At 36.8% G+C, this 18,299-nt stretch overlaps 1 protein-coding gene and 1 long non-coding RNA gene across 3 annotated transcripts in view; one reads left to right on the top strand and one right to left on the bottom strand.

The window, feature by feature from the left end:
* The window catches only part of LOC113532559 (protein Atg16l2), a 28,821-nt gene extending 12,147 nt beyond the window's left edge, over nucleotides 1-16,674 (bottom strand). For both annotated transcript variants that reach the window (XR_004579536.2, XM_026923967.3), the window contains exons 1-12: nucleotides 16,372-16,674; nucleotides 15,924-15,990; nucleotides 14,558-14,609; nucleotides 14,032-14,105; nucleotides 12,326-12,577; nucleotides 10,942-11,007; nucleotides 9,016-9,108; nucleotides 8,343-8,396; nucleotides 4,170-4,275; nucleotides 2,278-2,383; nucleotides 447-517; nucleotides 203-274 (exon numbers count right to left, since the gene is read on the bottom strand). Coding sequence is in view for 1 of the 2 variants with exons in the window: in XM_026923967.3 (XP_026779768.1) it covers nucleotides 203-274; nucleotides 447-517; nucleotides 2,278-2,383; nucleotides 4,170-4,275; nucleotides 8,343-8,396; nucleotides 9,016-9,108; nucleotides 10,942-11,007; nucleotides 12,326-12,577; nucleotides 14,032-14,105; nucleotides 14,558-14,609; nucleotides 15,924-15,990; nucleotides 16,372-16,525 (1,167 nt within the window). In the remaining variant the exon portion in view is untranslated. The remainder of the gene's footprint in view (nucleotides 1-202; nucleotides 275-446; nucleotides 518-2,277; nucleotides 2,384-4,169; nucleotides 4,276-8,342; nucleotides 8,397-9,015; nucleotides 9,109-10,941; nucleotides 11,008-12,325; nucleotides 12,578-14,031; nucleotides 14,106-14,557; nucleotides 14,610-15,923; nucleotides 15,991-16,371) is intronic.
* Nucleotides 1-18,299, top strand: part of LOC117599099 (uncharacterized) — a 69,223-nt gene that overhangs the window by 49,131 nt on the left and 1,793 nt on the right. Inside the window, exon 2 of the long non-coding RNA XR_008303699.1 lies at nucleotides 15,824-16,006. This is a non-coding gene — a long non-coding RNA (uncharacterized LOC117599099). The remainder of the gene's footprint in view (nucleotides 1-15,823; nucleotides 16,007-18,299) is intronic.

Raw genomic sequence — 18,299 nt, 5'->3', positions numbered from 1 at the left:
CCTTAAGTGTATAAAAGGGGTAATTTTCTCCTTTGCAGCAGCACAGAGTCACATGACACCTCTGAATGTAAGCAGGCACACCTCATACAGTATGTCTTAATGCAGCTCTGTGTGGATGATGCTCTGGAGAGCATGATTCAGGGAAACAGTAGAGTACATCAGGAGTGCTCAATCAGACAGAATGGGGGATGGGGGCTGTTACCTTTGGAACAGAGTCATCCAACCGCCATATAAGAGCTGAGTTGTCATATGATCCAGCTAAAATTCGGCTGCCCTGATGAAGTTAGGAAGAAAAAACAGGATGTAAAAACAAACATGTAATTCACAAGTAGGCTCAAAATAACAACAAGACTTTCATTAGGCAAAGTTTCAAATCAGCTACTTTATGCTATATCATTGCCAGTGATGTGCCTCCTAAACAAAAATGCCATGGTGTATATTCATACCGTAGGATCAAACTCAATGCTGGTGATGCCCTCATTACTCCCATCTAGTGTCCCTCTGTAGTGCAGCATGCCTGAATGACAAATATTTTCAAAATATCTCTATGTCTATCAAGTTATGCTTGTCACAATAAATTATAAAGGTTAATATTATTTACTAAAACAATAAAACTTTGATAATTCATTTCTATACACAAAACTGTGATTAGCAGTTTAATTGTCATTTTTCTGAACTTTATGACACTTTTAGAATATAAGCATAACAGTAGTAAAAAATGCACATACATAGCCTTTTATCAGCACTGAATATAGAAGTAAATTAACTTCTGATGGCTGTTTATACTGTAAAAATATTGCAAAGGGAAGACATAAATACATAAAACCTACAGAAATACAAACTTGGGAATTAGACAATAAACAATGTAATATAGCAAAACCTATGTACATAAATAAGGTACTTTTCTATATAATATTAATATATTAACGCTAACACATTTAGCAACAATGGCTACATTACAAAGTATATTATTACAAATATACTCATAAATATTACTGTGTTCCATGACAATAAATAATGGTTAAACCTATTCCAAATGTGATGACAGTGATGGAGGTTATATGAAGAAACTTTGTGGAATCTACTTAAAATCATCAGCAAGCACTTCAAAAAATCCCAATCCTTTTAAATAATTGTGATTAGGTGATTATGTAATAATTGTGACAGGCCTAATTCTGGAGGGCCCCTAGGACTAACGCGCAGTAAGCCACGTCATGTCATGTCATACAGGTGAAATAGGCACATTTATACACGTACTCATAACCCTTACTTTTGGGGTACAGTAGGTCATGAGGTTCTGACAGCCTTATCAATGTTCTTTTGAAAACTACAGGTACTATATAGAAAGCTTCCCTTCTGCTAACACTCTGCTAATACAGGACATGATTCTGATTGTTTTTTAGGGTTTATTTAATTAATTCATTTATTGGTGTTTGCTAGCTATATGCTTGAACATGACCATATCCACTGTTAGAGCAATAATTAAGAAGTTTAAAACTCGAGCAGTAATGAACATGCCTTGAGAAAGACACCAGTGTATTTTGCCCACAGTATTTTGGGGCAATATCTCTGCCAAAGCCCTGAAAATTTTGTTAGAATACATGGCACCATGGACTCAATGAAGAATAAAAAATGAAATGGAAAATGAAATTTAAAAGAAAATCTGGCTGCCTTTGTTTGGCTGAAACTTCCAGCAGGACAATGATCCAAAACATGTGTCCAAATATATAGAAAAATGCTTTGTTGGCCACAAAATCAAGCTTTTGACATGGCCATCCCAGTCCCTTGACCTAAACCCCTTTGAAAACCTGTGGGATGAGCTGAAGAGAACAGTCCACAAGAAGATCCGTAGTTGCTGGAGAGATTATGTATTAAGGAGTTCTCTGAGACTCCTCGCTCTGAATTCTCCAGTCTCATCCAGCATTACAGGAGAACACTCAGTGCTTTTAAGCTGACAAAGGGAGGTTGCACAAAGTACTAACTCAGGGATATGTAATTTCTTAAAATTTTCTTAGAATAAATTTATGTCCATTAAAGGTTAGCTTTCTTACATATATTAGTATGAGATTAAGCTAATTAACCCTAAACACATTTTTATAACATTTTTAAAGAACTTTTAACCTAACTTTCCCAAGCATGCCAATAATTCTGGACCTGATTGTACTACAAAAAATGGTCAGATATGACAATTAGTTGGAGCATTTCAAAGCTGATAATTATAAACTCCTATAAAAACTTATCACTTCCTCTTCATTTCCACTTGTACTTGTGCAGTACCTGAGCTGATGTCCCACAGCTTGATCACCCTGTCTGTGCCTCCAGTGGCCAGCAGATTTGAGCTCGGGCTGAATCTCACCGCATTGATTCCAAGCTCGTGAGCATCCTGCACCAACAGAGAAATTTCAGTTCTTGCACACAAACACATACTTTTTATGTGCCCTGAATTCACATAGTACTCCCTGAATTCACATAGTACTTCCAAAATCAAGTAACTTTAGTGATCCTCATACCTGAAATGCTACACAGCAAGTTCAGAATGTTCACTGAATTCATTCAGATCATAGTGAAAATATCCAACAACATAATTTACTTAAATTCCAGAAAAGAGAAGTGAGAAGAAAGAGAAGTCCTAACCTTAACTGTTGATAAACAGAAGACAGCACATGCAAATTATGACATTTCTACAACTAAGAAGTTATAAAATACTTGTAGCTACAGTAATTTAGGCTGGAGACACTGGAATGCATATTTGAAATGAAAACAAAAACAGTGTTGGGTGCCTGCATGTGACAGAGTTGCACTGTGCCACAGCAAGAAACTGTTCTGCAGAAATGTATAAAAGGTCTTTGTGGCCCATACCATGGAACACGAGCTTCCTTTCTCCAATTGACACTTAAATCTAAAGACACATTTATCTGTCAGTCTGTCTTTTATTTTCTCCCTTCATGCATCTACTAATGATCATTTACATATAATTTCATTTGACTAACTAAGTGGTTCCTAAACGAGGAACTGCGATGCCATGTTGGGTTGACAACTTTAAGTGACTGGCTCAGTGGAATAACAGAATTCAAGAATACTAAATTCTAAATTATGAATTTGGAATAAAAAATATGTAGGGTAGTCAAGGCTTGATGGCACAGAAAATTCATAATGTTCATTTGGGGTCTTTTGCCCAAAAAGCTTCTGAACCCTTTGACTAACTAGTAATATTTATAGTAAACTTAACCTTAGGGATCATACATCCCATTCTTCTGGCCTGAATGGAGGTAACATATTGTTTTCATCATGTGAAATATTAGAGGAAATAATATGTAACTGCTAATTTGTAGGGATGTAATAAAAATTATATATATCGATTATCGATCTGCATGTTATTTTCTCTATGTATTTGAGACATGAACGGTGTAAACTTACTTTTAAATGGGTAATTTGTGTTAGCTAGGTTTTTCACATTGTAGTCTATTAGACTTGCATTTAAAACATTTGCCTGGCATATGATCTTTGGGAGACCACAGGGGGCGATACAACAGATCCTGAAGATATAATTGATCTCCTTCACTCCTCTTCTGTGTTGGTCAACTTTAAATTTGCGCCACTTAAACTTTCTGTGACGGTCGGCTGTGTTTGCGGAAGATGATAAAACCACTGGAGAATTTTGGGGAAAGAGAAAGAGAAGTGATGCCTGGACTTGTTTTCGATTCTGGTTGACAGTGCTGGTCAATACCAAGATAACAAAAAAATGTGCAAAAAATGCAACAAAGAAATGCCATACTGTGGAAACACGACACATTTTATAGCACAAATTTTGAACAAGTGTCACGGCAATGGGCAGCTACACCCTACTATTTTGTGAGTATTGAACAAACGAAAACTCTTGAGCATGTATTCGCCACAGGGTCAAAATAGCATCTGTGCAATGCGCTACTGATGTCTCAAAGTTGTTTGGCGACTGTTGCTAGGATGCAGGCCTTACCTCACTAACTCATTCATAAACACTTAATATGGCTCAATTTAGCAGGTCTTCCTGTTGACACTGTCCGTGTGCAGCCAGTATTTACTGTATATTTGAAAATTACTGATAAACATTTCCCGATTATCGATACAGGAAAAAGACATCAACCCAAAGCCTACTAATTTGTATGCTTACTGGTGATCTGAACACTTACCACTGCATGAATGACTTTGGTTGGGACTCTAGCTACTAAGCAAACTCCTTGAGGAGTATAGACGTCTTCTTCCAAACTGCTAACTGAATTACCTCGCCTCTTCTTTCTGAAAACACACAAAGGCAGAGAACGATTTATTATGCCTAACAGATAAATGCATTAACTATAAATTAATCTGTATACAAGAAATAAAAATGAAATATGGGGGAGCTGATTGAATATGATTATGCCATGTTGTTATTCATGCAGATATAGAATAGTATAAAAATTCATGTGGATATCAAATCAGATGCAAAACATAGAGTAGCAATCCAGGGCAGTGAAACCAAAACTATTGCTTTCATTGTATATCAATGCTCTATGGATGATTTTTTTTTTTTAATTCATGTGTATTTTAAAGCATACACACTCACCACCTACTTTATTAGGAACACCTGTACACCTGCACATTCATGCAGTTATCTAATCAGCCAATCATGTGGCAGCAGCACAATACAAAAAATCATGCGGATACAGGTCAAGGGCTTCAGGTAATGTTCACATCAAACATCAGAATGAAGAAAAAGTGTGATCTCTGTGACTCTGACCATGGCATGATTGTTGGTACCAGATGGACTGGTTGGAGTATTCCAGAAACTTTTCTCACAAAACAGTCTCTTTAGTAGTTTACACAGAATGGTTCGAAGAAACAAAAAAACTTGAGTGAACATTGACTGTGGATGGAAACACCCTGTTGATATGAGAGGTCATAGGAAAATGGCTGGTTCGAGCTGCCAGGAAGGATAAGTAACTCTTTATAACCGTGTTGAACAGAAAAGCATCTCAACATGCACACAACATCGAACCTTGCAGTGGATGGCCTGCAAAAGCAGAAGACCACATCAGGTTCCACTCCTGTCAGCCAAGAACAAGAATCATGGGCACAGGCTCACCCAGAAATGACAGCTGAAGATTAAAAAAAAAACACCTAGTCTTTTTCCAGTCTGCAACTGTCTAGTTTGGGTGAGCTTGATGTGAAAATTACCTGAAGCTCTTGACCTGTGACCTTGAGCTGCATGACTTTTGCATTTTGCATAACTGCATGAATGTGTAGGTGTACAAGTGTTCCTAATAAAGTGGATGGTGAGCGTATAATTACCACTGTAAAATTTTACTGCTTTTGGTTTCTATTCTTACCTTTTGTATTGAAGTATAAAAACAATCACATTAACTTTGTTACTATCTTCACGGTTGTCTTCATACAATTTTTCCTTTCATCCAACAGTGGCAGCAGACTGTGCTAACACAGTTAGCTAAAATTCAAGAGCTTTTTTTCTCTGACTACACCAGCAAACTAATTTACAGAATGATATTTAGTCATGGCTACAGACAAAAAGCACAAAGCTAAGTGAGAAGGGGCAATTTCAAAACAGCTGGAAACCATTAAGCATGGAACACCTTTCTTGAATTCTTGAAAGAGTCCTTAACTAAAGTGGATTTGCAACCAAGTATTAAAAATGGAAATTTATTATTGTTAATTTGTCTAATTACTTTTTGTTTGAAATAGGGGGACCACATAAAAAGTGCTGTAATTCCTACACTGTTCACCAATTTGGTGAGCTCATAGTCATTACTAAATTTAATATATTCTGTGGTGTATATATATATATATATATATATATATATATATATATATATATATATATATATATATATATATATATACACACATATATAGATCAGCCATAGCATTAAAACCATTGATAGGTGAAGTGAATAACATTGATTATCTCGTTACAATGGCACCTGTGAAATACATTAGGCAGCAAGTGAACAGTCAGTTCTCAAAGTTGATGTGTTGGAAGCAGGAAAAATGGGCAAGCGTAAGGATCTTTGACAAGGGCCAAATTGTGATGGCTAGACAACTGGGTCAGAGAATCTCCAAAACGGCAGGTATTTTGTGGTGTTCCCAGTATGCAGTGGTTAGAACCTACCAAAAGTGGTCCAAGAAAGGACAACTGGTGAACCAGCGACAGGGTCATGGGCACCCAAGTCCCACTGATGCGTGTGGGGAGCAAAGGCTAGCCCGTCTGGTCCAGTCCCACAGAAGAGCTACCGTAGCACAAATTTGGGGAAGAGACAGCACCAGGATGCATTATGGGAACAAGGCAAGCCAGCAGAGGCAGTGTGATGCTCTAGGCAATGTTCTGCTGAGAAATCTTGGGTCCTGGCATTCATGTCGATGTTACTTTGACATGTACCACCTACCTAAACACTGTTACACCCCTTCATGGCAATGGTATTCCCTAATGGCAGTGGCCTCTTCCAGCAGGATAATGCGACGTGCCACACTACACAAATTGTTCAGGAATGGTTTGAGGAACAGAACAAAGAGTTCAAGGTGTTGACTTGACTTTCAACTTCCCCAGATCTCAATCTGATCAAGCACCTGTGGGATGTGCTGGACATTTTCCTCAAACCATTTTATAAATATATGTGTGTGTGTGTGTGTGTATGTATATATCGGTGTGTGTGTGTGTGTGTATATACATATGTTAAACCAAAAGCTACAGTTAAGGTAAGCAAAGATGCTCCAATCACTACTGCTGCTACTCGCTGCCTATCAGTACTGCTACTGCTACATTAAGCTATTTGGCGCTTTTGGCGCAGATGGATGGCCTCAATGGCACAGAGCACACACTGCTTCTCCTTCATCTCATATGTTATGATGCATATATACACAATTTTCTATACAAATGCTCTCCCTCCAGACTGTTTAATTTTAACGGCAACAAAACTGTTTTTTTGGCAAAAGTGGAATGCCAGTTGCGCCACCCACCAATATATGTTATTATGCCAACCAGTAGTAGAAACGCTGGCAACCTCATAGTACAGTGACTGGCAACTTGCAGTGATAAAATCACTGTATGTGTAAGTGTACCTTTACTCTTTGGCTAATTTTTGCACTGACTCAACATTGATCGCTATTCTTATTCATGCACATTTTATCTTGTCTTGTCTTGCACTTTGTTTAGTGTATTGTTTATTGTTTATTGCTTATTGTTCATTGTTGATTATTGAGCTGTACTGAAAAAAATTACCACCAACACTGTTGTGTGCCAATAAAAGAATCTTGTATTATCTTGCATGTAAGTAACATCTCCAAACTTGTTTATGAGAAACATAAGCCAAAATAAGAAATATGTTAACCCTGTATGACACAGAGAAACCAGTGTATGCTCTCATAACCTCTAGAAAGCACTACTGTAATGTGTTCCATTTAAAACTCTGAATGGTTTAGCTTGGGCTGATTTCCTGATGCAGTACAGTTCATCTCCATCACTTCTCTCAGTTGAAGATGTTTTTCTTATATTGCCCCTAAACTCTGGAATAGTCTCCCAGAGAAAATCAGGAATGCTAGCTCATTAAGTATTGTTCAATCCAGATTAAAAATTTACTTGTACAAACTGGCCTATTCACAGATTTTGGGTCTTTATAGATTTATTTTTCATATATTTCATGAGGTTTCATGAGTGACTGTACAGTTTAATGTGCCTTTTTCATAAATATTTTACACCATCTAATATTTTATGAGTATAGCTTTGAACTCAAAAGGAAAAGTGCTACATAAAGATTACGATGATGTTGATGATATTGATGATGATGATTATTATTGTTGTTGTTGTTGTTGTTATTTCTTGTTCTTAGTTACTCACATCGATCCTGTATTAAATGTTGTCTGATATAGGTATTAGAGGGGAAAATATATGATTCACACAATATGGCACCTATTGCAGTATATTTATGCAATAAATTTTAGTTGGTAGTGCATTATAATATGGTGAAAATACCCTCAAGATCACAGATTAATACAACTCTAGGGTTTTCTGGAGAAAGTGAACTGGACACAGTAGACACAAAGACATCTATTTTCAGTGTGCTTCTCTCATGCACAACAATAGCAACACTGTTCTGTTTTGACAACTCCTACACTCATTCACTTTGGTATTGCCCACTGGTTTACGCACTGTATGAAAAAAATGATGCCTGCAATATGTCTTAGATTTTTGTTGTGTTTGCTAATAATTTCACATTACAGAACTAGAAGCACAAGTCTAAAACATCCTAAATAATAGTATTAAACAATGTTTAAATCCTTTTAAGTATGTAAGTAAAAGTAAAATGTTTACTCACTCAAATAGACCTCTGATTGAGCCAAGAATCCGAGGAGAAGTAACCGAAGCTGACCTGAGACCAACAATAATTGTTGGGTAAAAAGACAAAATAAAGTAAACAAGAAACAAACACAAACACCCACCCTTACATTTTGGTATCTATTGTGTCATGGTGATATCAACAAGACCATAAATAAATTACCAGGGCTAACTAAAAATGTCAAGGCTTGCTTAAACAATGTTACCCCTAGTGAAATGGTTATAAATTTACTGACTCTGGTGAGTAATTCCACATTTTCCTAACAAAAATGAGCCAATCCTAGGGAAAAACATTAAACACAAAAGAGATGGGTCATATAAGGAGTAACACATGATGGGCCATGCTGTTATAGGATAATAATTGATGGGGTGATACAGCTCCACACAAAGTGGATCATTTTCCTCTAATAGCATATCGTGAAGTGTGTTATTCCTCTAATACCACAGCGATTTTCCAGCAATTACAGTTTTTTGTGTTTAGATTATTACATTCCACAGATTCTGTTAAAGCTCATAATTTCACACCATTAAAGACTCTGAATGGATGCAAAAATTGTTTGAAATCTGCTGATATATCTTTTGTGAGTTTCTGCTGTTCTTGTGCATAGATAGTTGAATTGTTATTACTAAAAAATTATAATTAGTGCTGTTACCTGAAAGCTCGTAAATGGCTACTTTCCAGATCCTCTCCACTTTTATTCCTGCGTAGTAATGGTGATGATGGTAATGATACACTTTTGGGTACTCTGGAAAAAAACGTAATTTTTTTACTTCTTCATTTTTTAGAAGTGAGGCAAATCCTCTCTGACCACAACATGTGGTAAATCTTGTCATGCAGTATGAGGTTTTACTCCAATACTCCAATAAATCATACCTAGACTACATACAATCTTAGAAAAAAAGACCAAATCTAGAATCCTCAAGGGCTTTTTGCTTGTCCCTCTGAGGGAACCCTTAATGGTTCTATGTTGAAACCAACAACATAGTGTTTCCCTATAAGAAGAAATCTTTTCTGTAAAAGTGTGTGTATCAGTCAGCATCACAGTAGGTGGGTACAATACTCTGGTTTTGTCAGTAAACAATCAGTGTCAAATAATCAATCAAAATGGTGTCAATATGAGGACAAACCAAAACCACTTTGCCTGTCAAAAAACCTTTGACGACCATGTATATGACCTTTTTGTACTAGTTAAAATATTTCCTTGAAACTGCAATGTCAAATATACTGACTCATCCAATTAATACTGCTAAAAATATTACTCGTTGTTTGTCATGACTGAATTTTCATTGCCAGTCCATAAGCTCACCTCAGTACCTCACTTTCTGCCTGTCTGTCAGTCTCTTTGTCTCACTCTCATACTCTACAAAACTTAAAAGGTCCCAGGCAACTGATTAAAAAGATTGAGATTAAAAAGATCAAGTCTTGACATTATCAGTCATCGAGAATCTCACAATGAATCACTGCTATGTTTATGAAAGTACAACTGCTTCAAGAAAGGCTGATGGAGGCTTTCATCTAATTCATTCATATTGCACCCCTGGATCTATTTGGAATCAGGTACCTTACACATGGATAGCAGCAGTCAGAAGGAAGATACTAAATCTGACTCGCCTATCTCACCTTGTTAGGTTAAGATTATGACTCTTAATATTTATCATTAAAATTTTAAAAGATAATTAAAAGGTATTCACAGCTAAATAATAGGATTACCTCCACTGAAAAAAAAAAGCTTAAAAAAAATTCTGGAAACAATTTGCGTTTATTTTTTAAGTAAAATTAACATGTAATTTCAAGTAAAATCTACTTGATTTAAATGGTTCATATTGCACAAATAAAACAAATAAGTCAAACTTTTGCTCCTTTCTTTTAAGTAAATTTTTATTATTTATTTCATGGATTAATTACATAAATCTTAAATGGCTCCAACCAGAAGCAGAACCCCAGTGGGCACACATACTTACATGAACCTTCGTAAAACCTGAACTGATAGAACCCAACATGACTAACCATCTTGAACACAAACACATAATCCATACCACTGGCTAAGAAACAAAAAAAAAAACATGAAACACTTGCAACTTGCAAAATATTTCACAATACAATAGTCTTAGGCCTTAAAGCTAGCATAAAACAAGAACTATTGAAAACAACCCATCCATAACGCTCAGAATTAATCCAATTAATAAAGTTCTGTAAACGTATATGTAAATAGAGTTCAAAAATCATGCTCCAACATTAGTATGGTGCGGACTGTATTAATTTCAACTTTAATTTCACAAACATTAATCCTTTTTCTAGTATTGTGTGCTCTATTTACAAAATAATAGTAAATTTAACCCAGCGAACTGAGTAAAATATACATTTTTGTTTTAGCCAAATATTTACATTAATTAATTTAGAACAAAACTTTTAAACAAGTTTTTAAAAAAGCATTTAAACAATTCTAATAATTTACTTTTCTGTGTAAAAAAACACAGATTTCTTTTTGTCATATTTACTGAACCACAATATTTTTTTAGTGTAGCTCACATGAATTTCTGCAAAAAATCTAAAGCTGATATTCGGCTTGATCACTTACTTGTCAGTGTTCAGACTCTTACTGGCAGCCACCTCAAGTTCCTTATGAAGACCAGCTTGCCTGGCTCTAAAAAAAGCAGTAGAAAATTTTGGCAGCACTGCAGATGTGACAGAAAATATTTCTAGATGCAAGAGTCACAGATTAGCTGCTATTTATTGTGAAAAAGAATATATACACAGTATACCTTCATATATTTGAATCATTTCACATTAGAGGAGTTGTTTGTAATTAACCTGATGATATTTTATGTTTAAAAATAAAAGACAAAATATTTGCTGGACTGTCCAGCCAACTGCATTCTCATATTTTTTCAAAGGAGTAAAAAGCAACTGCAAAAGGCCACAGAATGGGACAGGTTATATGATATTGGCAGCTACAGAGGAAAAATCTACATACACCTAGGCTAAAGACAGTCAACCTTAATTTTTCACAACTTCACACATTTCATGTTACCATACATCTCCTGCGTTCTGTCAGTTAGGCTATCTACTTTATTTCCATAAGAGGTCATTTCAGCATAATAGTTAATAGAATTTATGTCAGCTTTTATTTACTATATTACATTTTCAGTTGGTCAGAGGTTTACATACACTTTGTTAATATATGGTGGCATTGCCTTTTAACTGCTTGAACTTGAATCAAACACTTGGGGTAGCCTTCCACAAGCTTCTCACAATACAGAATTTTTGTTCATTCCTCCTGTTACAACTGGTGTAACTCTGAGCTTCCTTCCTCATGCTTTTTCAGTCCACATGTCTATGGGATTAAGGTCAACTGCTTTGTGATGGCCACCCAATACTTTCACTTTGTTGTCTTTAAGCCATTTTGTTACAACTTTGTACGTATGCTTAGGATCATTGTACTGCTGGAAGACCCAGTTATTTCTATACATATTCTATTGTAGTATTTCTAGACAATCCTCCTTCCACATGATGCCTTCAGTTTTCTGAAGTGCACCAGTCCCTTTTCCAGAAAATGGCGATAAATGACTTTCTTGATGGTGGATGTACATAATTCTGTACCTGATACCTCCAAAACGTTCACCAGTTCCTGTTGCTGTCTTGGGGTTCAGTTGAACCTTTTGGACGAAATTTTGCTCATAAGTGGGAGTGGCTCTTTCCTCTTTGTTTAAAGAGACACTCAACTTGGTGTATATAAACTCTGACCCACTGGAATTCTGATATAGTGAATTAAAGCTGAAATAAATCTGTCTCTAATGGATTGTTTTATAATGACCTTTTTCATGTGAACAAAATAGATGTCCTAACTGACTTGCCAAAAGAAATGTATGATAACATGAAATGTGCGGAGTTGTGAAAAACTGAGACTTTAGCCTAAGTGTATGAAAACTCTTGGCCTCAACTGTACCTCCTCACTACCTCACCTCAGTCTCCTCTCATTGCGGTGGTTCATGCGAGCAGCGGCCTGTTCTTTCAAGTGAATCATGTCCTCCAGGACATCTGAGCCATGGAGTTTCTCTTTCCTGTAATCTTCATCCAAGTGCTGATAGCGCTCATGAAGAGTGTCATACTTAGTCTTGAGGAGTAAGTTGCTATCGGTCATCTCTTTCACATCAGACCTCAGCCTGGCTTTCTTTAATTCCACAGCCATGAGGTTGTTCTGAGTATCATGCAACCTAATATGAAAGAACAATGCACACATTTCTATTGTGATAGACAATAAAATGTTCACTCATATGATTCCTCATTTTACATTGTACGTATGTTTATGGTTAAGTATACACAAGGCCCCAAGTTCAAAGTAGGAATAAGCAATGTTAATAAACATAAACTTTTGAAGACAAAAGTACAAAAAAAATCAGCAGATAAGGAGGAAAGGTATCATGTAATCTCTATTACAGAGCATTCAGCCAAAACACAGTAGTGGTCAATATTATGCTTTATAATATTATTAGAATCTCTAAGGACATATAAGCTGGAAGTCTGTGCAAATGGGTTCTGGGGATGAGCAGTAACCTTGCCTTAATGGATGATATCCTGTTTTGCAGCCAAAAGAATATAATGTAATTTAATGAACACAGATGCTGAACCTAGACATGCACGTGCACTATACTGTGTCTTGTATATGTTTAAAAATTCATGAGACAAAAGTCTTGCATCAAGTGTACAAGTGAAATAATTCTGAAAGTTGTAGGAAATAAATTCAGATGATAATCTGAATGAGCAGACATTTAAATCATAATATTCATTCCACAATCTATACTATATTGTGTATATATTATATATAGTATATATCTATACTATAGCTCAATATTATATTTTGAGCTAGTGTCCTGTTACTAAGCAGACAGAAATCAGATCTTTTACACAATTTGATTGCACACTATATGGCCAAAAGTATGTGGATAGCTGAGTATTGAACATACCATTCCAAAGCCATGGGCATTAATACTGAGTTGTTCCCCCTTTGCCACTATAACAGCCTCCACTCTTCTGAGGAGGCTTTTTCACTAGATTTTGGAAGTGGCTGTGGGGATTTGCCCATTCAGCCACAAGAGTGCAAGAGGTTGGGCACTGATGTCGGGCAAGAAGGCTTTGTGAGCAGCTGTCATTCTGATTTATCTCAAAGGTGTTCAGTGGGGTTGAGGTCAGGGCTCTGTGCAGGCAACTTGAATTCTGACATTCCAACCTCGGCAAACCCTGTCTCACTTTGTGCACCAGGGCACTGTCATGCTTGAACAAGATTTAGCTCAGCCTCTTAGCTCCAGTGATGGGGAAATCTTAATGTTCCGGCATAGAAAGCTATTCTAGACAATTGCGTACTTCTAACTTTGGGCCAACATGTTTGAGAAAGGCCCACATATGGCTGTGAGGGTGAGGTGTCCACATACTTTTGGCCATAAAGTGTATGTAGCAGCTCTTTGTTATAATACTGACTTACAATGCAACTTCTCACAATCTTTGCTGATGTTCATCACAAAGTGTTAAAAAGCAAAACTGAACCCAAGCCCAGCTTACTAATTTTACATACATGTCTATACAAATATTTGCGGTACGTTTTAAACAATATTTGCCTAAAAATGTGAGATGTGCTCAAGCAAGAATGTTGTACACTGATAAAGAGGTTTACCTGGCATGTTGCCTTTCAAGAAAAGCATCCTTGATTTTTATCTCTTGCTGCAGCTCCAATACCTTGTAAGCAAGCTACAATAACAATTAAAAAGAAAAATAGAGAAATAACCTTACTTAGCAAGAATCTATTCAGTGAAACACAAAATAACATGCAGATTTAGATTTGTAAGCAGAGAGGATTTGCTCGCAGTATGTAACAGGGAACTTGTGTGCACATGAACACAAACAGCAAGCAGATGTTTTTTTTTGTTGTTTTTTTTTTTTTTTTTTTTACTTGCACCCATTATTTCTAGATTGCCTTAAAATGAATAACCTGTGCTTTTCTATTTAAGCTTTGAGCTTTTGAGCAAAACAAGTTCAAGAGGTTCTGGACATTTCTGAAGTGCCAAACAGACTGGAAGGGATGATTTCAATATATTAATTCAATACAAATGCAAATACTGTCAACTGGAAACTGCAGCTAGGAAATTCTAGGATTGATCAGTATAGTGATGGGTTGGTTTGTAACAGGCATCGCTCCCTACCTCACCAGTGACTGTCTTCAGGGATGATAAATCCTCAGATGAGGAAAACGGTCTGTAAAATAATAAAACAATAAACATATGACTTTAATAAAGCATATTTTAGGGACACATTACAGATATAGCTGAAAAAAAATTAGGCAAATCAACTGAACTTCACATGTCATTCCTGTAATAAGGTATACTATATAAAGTAATATTTAAAAAGCTAGAGGCATGTCTAGACTAGCATGCATGTTCACTTTCAAGATTTCTATGGATATTACACACTGTGGTTTTAATAATGGAGAATTCTTAATCCTGACTGTCCTGATTCTGTTCATTTACAGGCAGGTGTGGCACAGTGCTTAAGGCTCTTGGCTACTGATCAAAAAGTTTCAATGCCAGCACCGTCAACCTGCCACTGTTGTGCAAAGCCCCTAAAGCTTAACACTCTCTGCTTCAGGAGCACTGTATCATGGCTGACCCTGTGCTCTGACACCAGCTTCCTCACAAACTGGGATACACACAAAAAAAAAGAAAAAAGAAAGAAAGAAATTCACTCTACTGTACTTGTATATGTGACAATAAAGGCTATCTTCAAATTAAAAATGTTGATTACAGACTCTCTGGTCTACATTGGGCTTGTTACGGTGTCATGGTTTCACAGTTAATCACAAAGTATAATCTAAATTTAAACTACTGATGTTTTCAAAATATATATTAATTAGTTTTTCATTCACTACAATGATTTTTGGTGCTAAGTAAGTAGGGAAATACCCTTGCTAAAGCAAGAACGGGGAAAAGAAATAAACATGTTAGGGAAATGGTCCAAACTATCATTTAAGGATAGGAAGTAAAGTGTAAAGTGTAGATTAAATACATGTATGAGTGTTCATGTTCATATTTCACAATACAGTTTTTCCTGTGAACAGCTGCGTGTGTGTTATAAATGATTGCTTAATATGTGATACCATGATCTTTTCATAAAGAGAAAATGGCATACAGTAACACAGTGTACATGTTTAGGGCCTGATATATAAATAAATAATGGTTATTTTGTGGTGTTACAGTGAAGCTGCCTGTGGTCTGTAGATCACTGTGTAAAGTGAAGTACACTGTGGGTTATTTGTTGTCATACTGTTCCTTTAATAATGACTGTGGCCAACACATAATTACACTGTAATAGCTATTTATTATGCATGTTTTGTCTATTTGACACACCTTTTTTTAGCTATTTATTATGCATGTTTTGTCTATCTGACACAGCTTTTTTTTTTTTTTTGACAGTTTACCAAACTTTTCAAGTCGTCAATCAAATAAATGACTACTCTGCAATCCGACAGTCAGCAACAGAAGCACGCAGAAGTGTTCATTAGGAAGTTATTACCTGGGAGGGGAGCGGAGGCCTTGTGTGATGAGTGCGCGTTGAGCGCAGCGCTCGAGCAGGTTGACGTCTGCAACACAGTGACAGTGAGTTCAAACTGCATTTCACGCCTCAGTGAGCTGTTCTGCTCGCATTTCGGCGTTAAAACCCTCAACTAAACAGCTGCTCAGACTGTACTCTGTCTTCCTTAGAGCGTGCTGCCGCTGTCTTAAAGCAAACAAAGCTCTCTCTCTCTCTCTCTCTCTCTCTGTGTCTCTGATTTCACCGTTTAACCAGAGTGTGGTTCAACTGTACATCGCTCATATGTGCTAGTAATCAAGTTAATTTACAAAACATTACTACAGCGGACATTTTGAACGTTGGGGAGTCGCCCAGTTAGCAACGAAACAGGTTAAACACGGTAAAACAACAGTTAGCAAGGTGGTTTCATACTTATTTTAATATAGCCTACATGATCGTATCACATCTTGGAAGACGATCTTCTGCGCCTTATCGCGATATTTCAGCTGCCGGATGATGTGCCGTTTCCATGGCTCACAGTGTTTTGGGTCCGGGCTCGTCTTAGTGCATTGTCTCCCAGGCTTCGTGAACTCCGTAGTGGCCATGATTTAAAAAACTCATCGGTGTTTCATTCCAGACACATGGCCCATGATGGATTTCCGCATTATGGGCCGATATGAATCGATTTAGACATGGCAAAGCGTGGCTGAAAGGAGAAACTTACAGGAACTTGTTAGATCAGTAGGTGAGAACTGAGCCTGAGGCTCCCTAACGTCAGAACGCACGCGAGCACACGCCTGCTCAGTTCGCCTGCACTTTACATAAGCGGAAAATGCCCCAATCTGTTCCTCTGACACGCGAAAACACAGACAAGGAAGTTGGCAGTTTTTTCCTAATACGAACATGTCTAACAATAACAACATGACATGTTTATATTAGCCAAAAAGTTGGGGGAAAAAAACAAACAAACAAAAACCATTCTATGGTCATACCGAATAACCGGTAGGGAAAAGTTTTATTTGTCTTGTATAATATTCTGACCATAGACTGCACTATATAAAACTACAACCTGCGAAAAGTATGCGTATGTCCAACTCTCTTACTGAGTATTCAATTCTAGTAATACTGTGTAAGCTTTAAATGAAATTACGGTATATGGTTAAAAGACAAGTAGTAAATAGCTCTGGCTGTTTGGGCTGAACAGCTTTCAATCTCGACAGCCGTCCTATTTTGCTTCACCGTGACAGCACTAGAAAGGGAAAAAACCATAAGCCTGATATTCTGACTGAGCAGTTTCTGTTTGGGGAAAACACAAGTGTACAGTGGATATGAAAAGTTAAGATGCAGGTTTTTGTGATGTAAAAAAAAAATGAAACCAAGATCAATCATGTCAGAACTGTGAAATTGCAACATATAAAAAATCAAGTGAAAAACAATCAGAAACATTTTAGGGAAAAATAGGAAAAACAAAAAAGTTACAATAAGCTGGTTGAATAATGTGCACACCGCTTCATAACTGGGGATGTGTTCAGAATGAACCAATCACTCAGTCTCATGATCAAAAGTAATTATCACACAACTGTCATCAATTAATTTATTCTGATTAACCCCAGATAAAGACCAGCTGTTTCTGTACGATTTTCTTGACATCCTCATGGTTTCATCTGACTGCTGAAGCCATGGTCCGCAAAGAGCTTACAAAGCATGTACGGTATCTCACTTGTCGAAAGATATCAATCAGTAGAGGGGTATAAAAGAATTCCCAAAACATAAGATGTACCATGGAACACCGTGAACGCCACCATCAACAAGTGGAGAAAATGGGGCACCTTAGTGACATTACCAAGAACAGGATGTCCCTCCAAAATTTGCAAAAGAAGAAGAGAAAATCTTTCCAGGGAGGTTGCCAAGAGACCTAACATGAGATTGAATGTGACTGGTTCATTCTGAACACAGCTTCAGGAATATCTGACAAGTACTGATTACTCTCTGCATGTGACAACAATCTCTCGTATTCTTCACATGGCTCGGCTATGGGGTAGAGTGGCTAGACGGAAGCCTTTACTCACAAAAACATACAAGTCCAAACAAATCACCCCAAACCATGGGGCAAAATGTATTATGATCTGATGAGACCAGTTCCAAAAGGTATGTTTGGTGCAAAAAAAAAAAAAGCACATCAACAAAAGAACACCATATCCATGGTGAAGCATGGTGGTGGCAGCATCATGCTTTAAGGCTGCTTTTCTTTAGCTTGGACTGCGGGTGGAGGAAATCATGAATAGCTACAAATACGAGCTAACTTTATTGCAAAACCTTCAGGTGTCTGCTAATAAGCTAAAGATGAAAAGGAATTTCGCATTTCGCTATGACAATGAC

Source organism: Pangasianodon hypophthalmus, chromosome 14 (assembly GCF_027358585.1).
Source record: "Pangasianodon hypophthalmus isolate fPanHyp1 chromosome 14, fPanHyp1.pri, whole genome shotgun sequence".
NCBI lineage: Eukaryota > Metazoa > Chordata > Actinopteri > Siluriformes > Pangasiidae > Pangasianodon > Pangasianodon hypophthalmus.
This window is presented reverse-complemented; position numbering and strand designations above follow the sequence as displayed.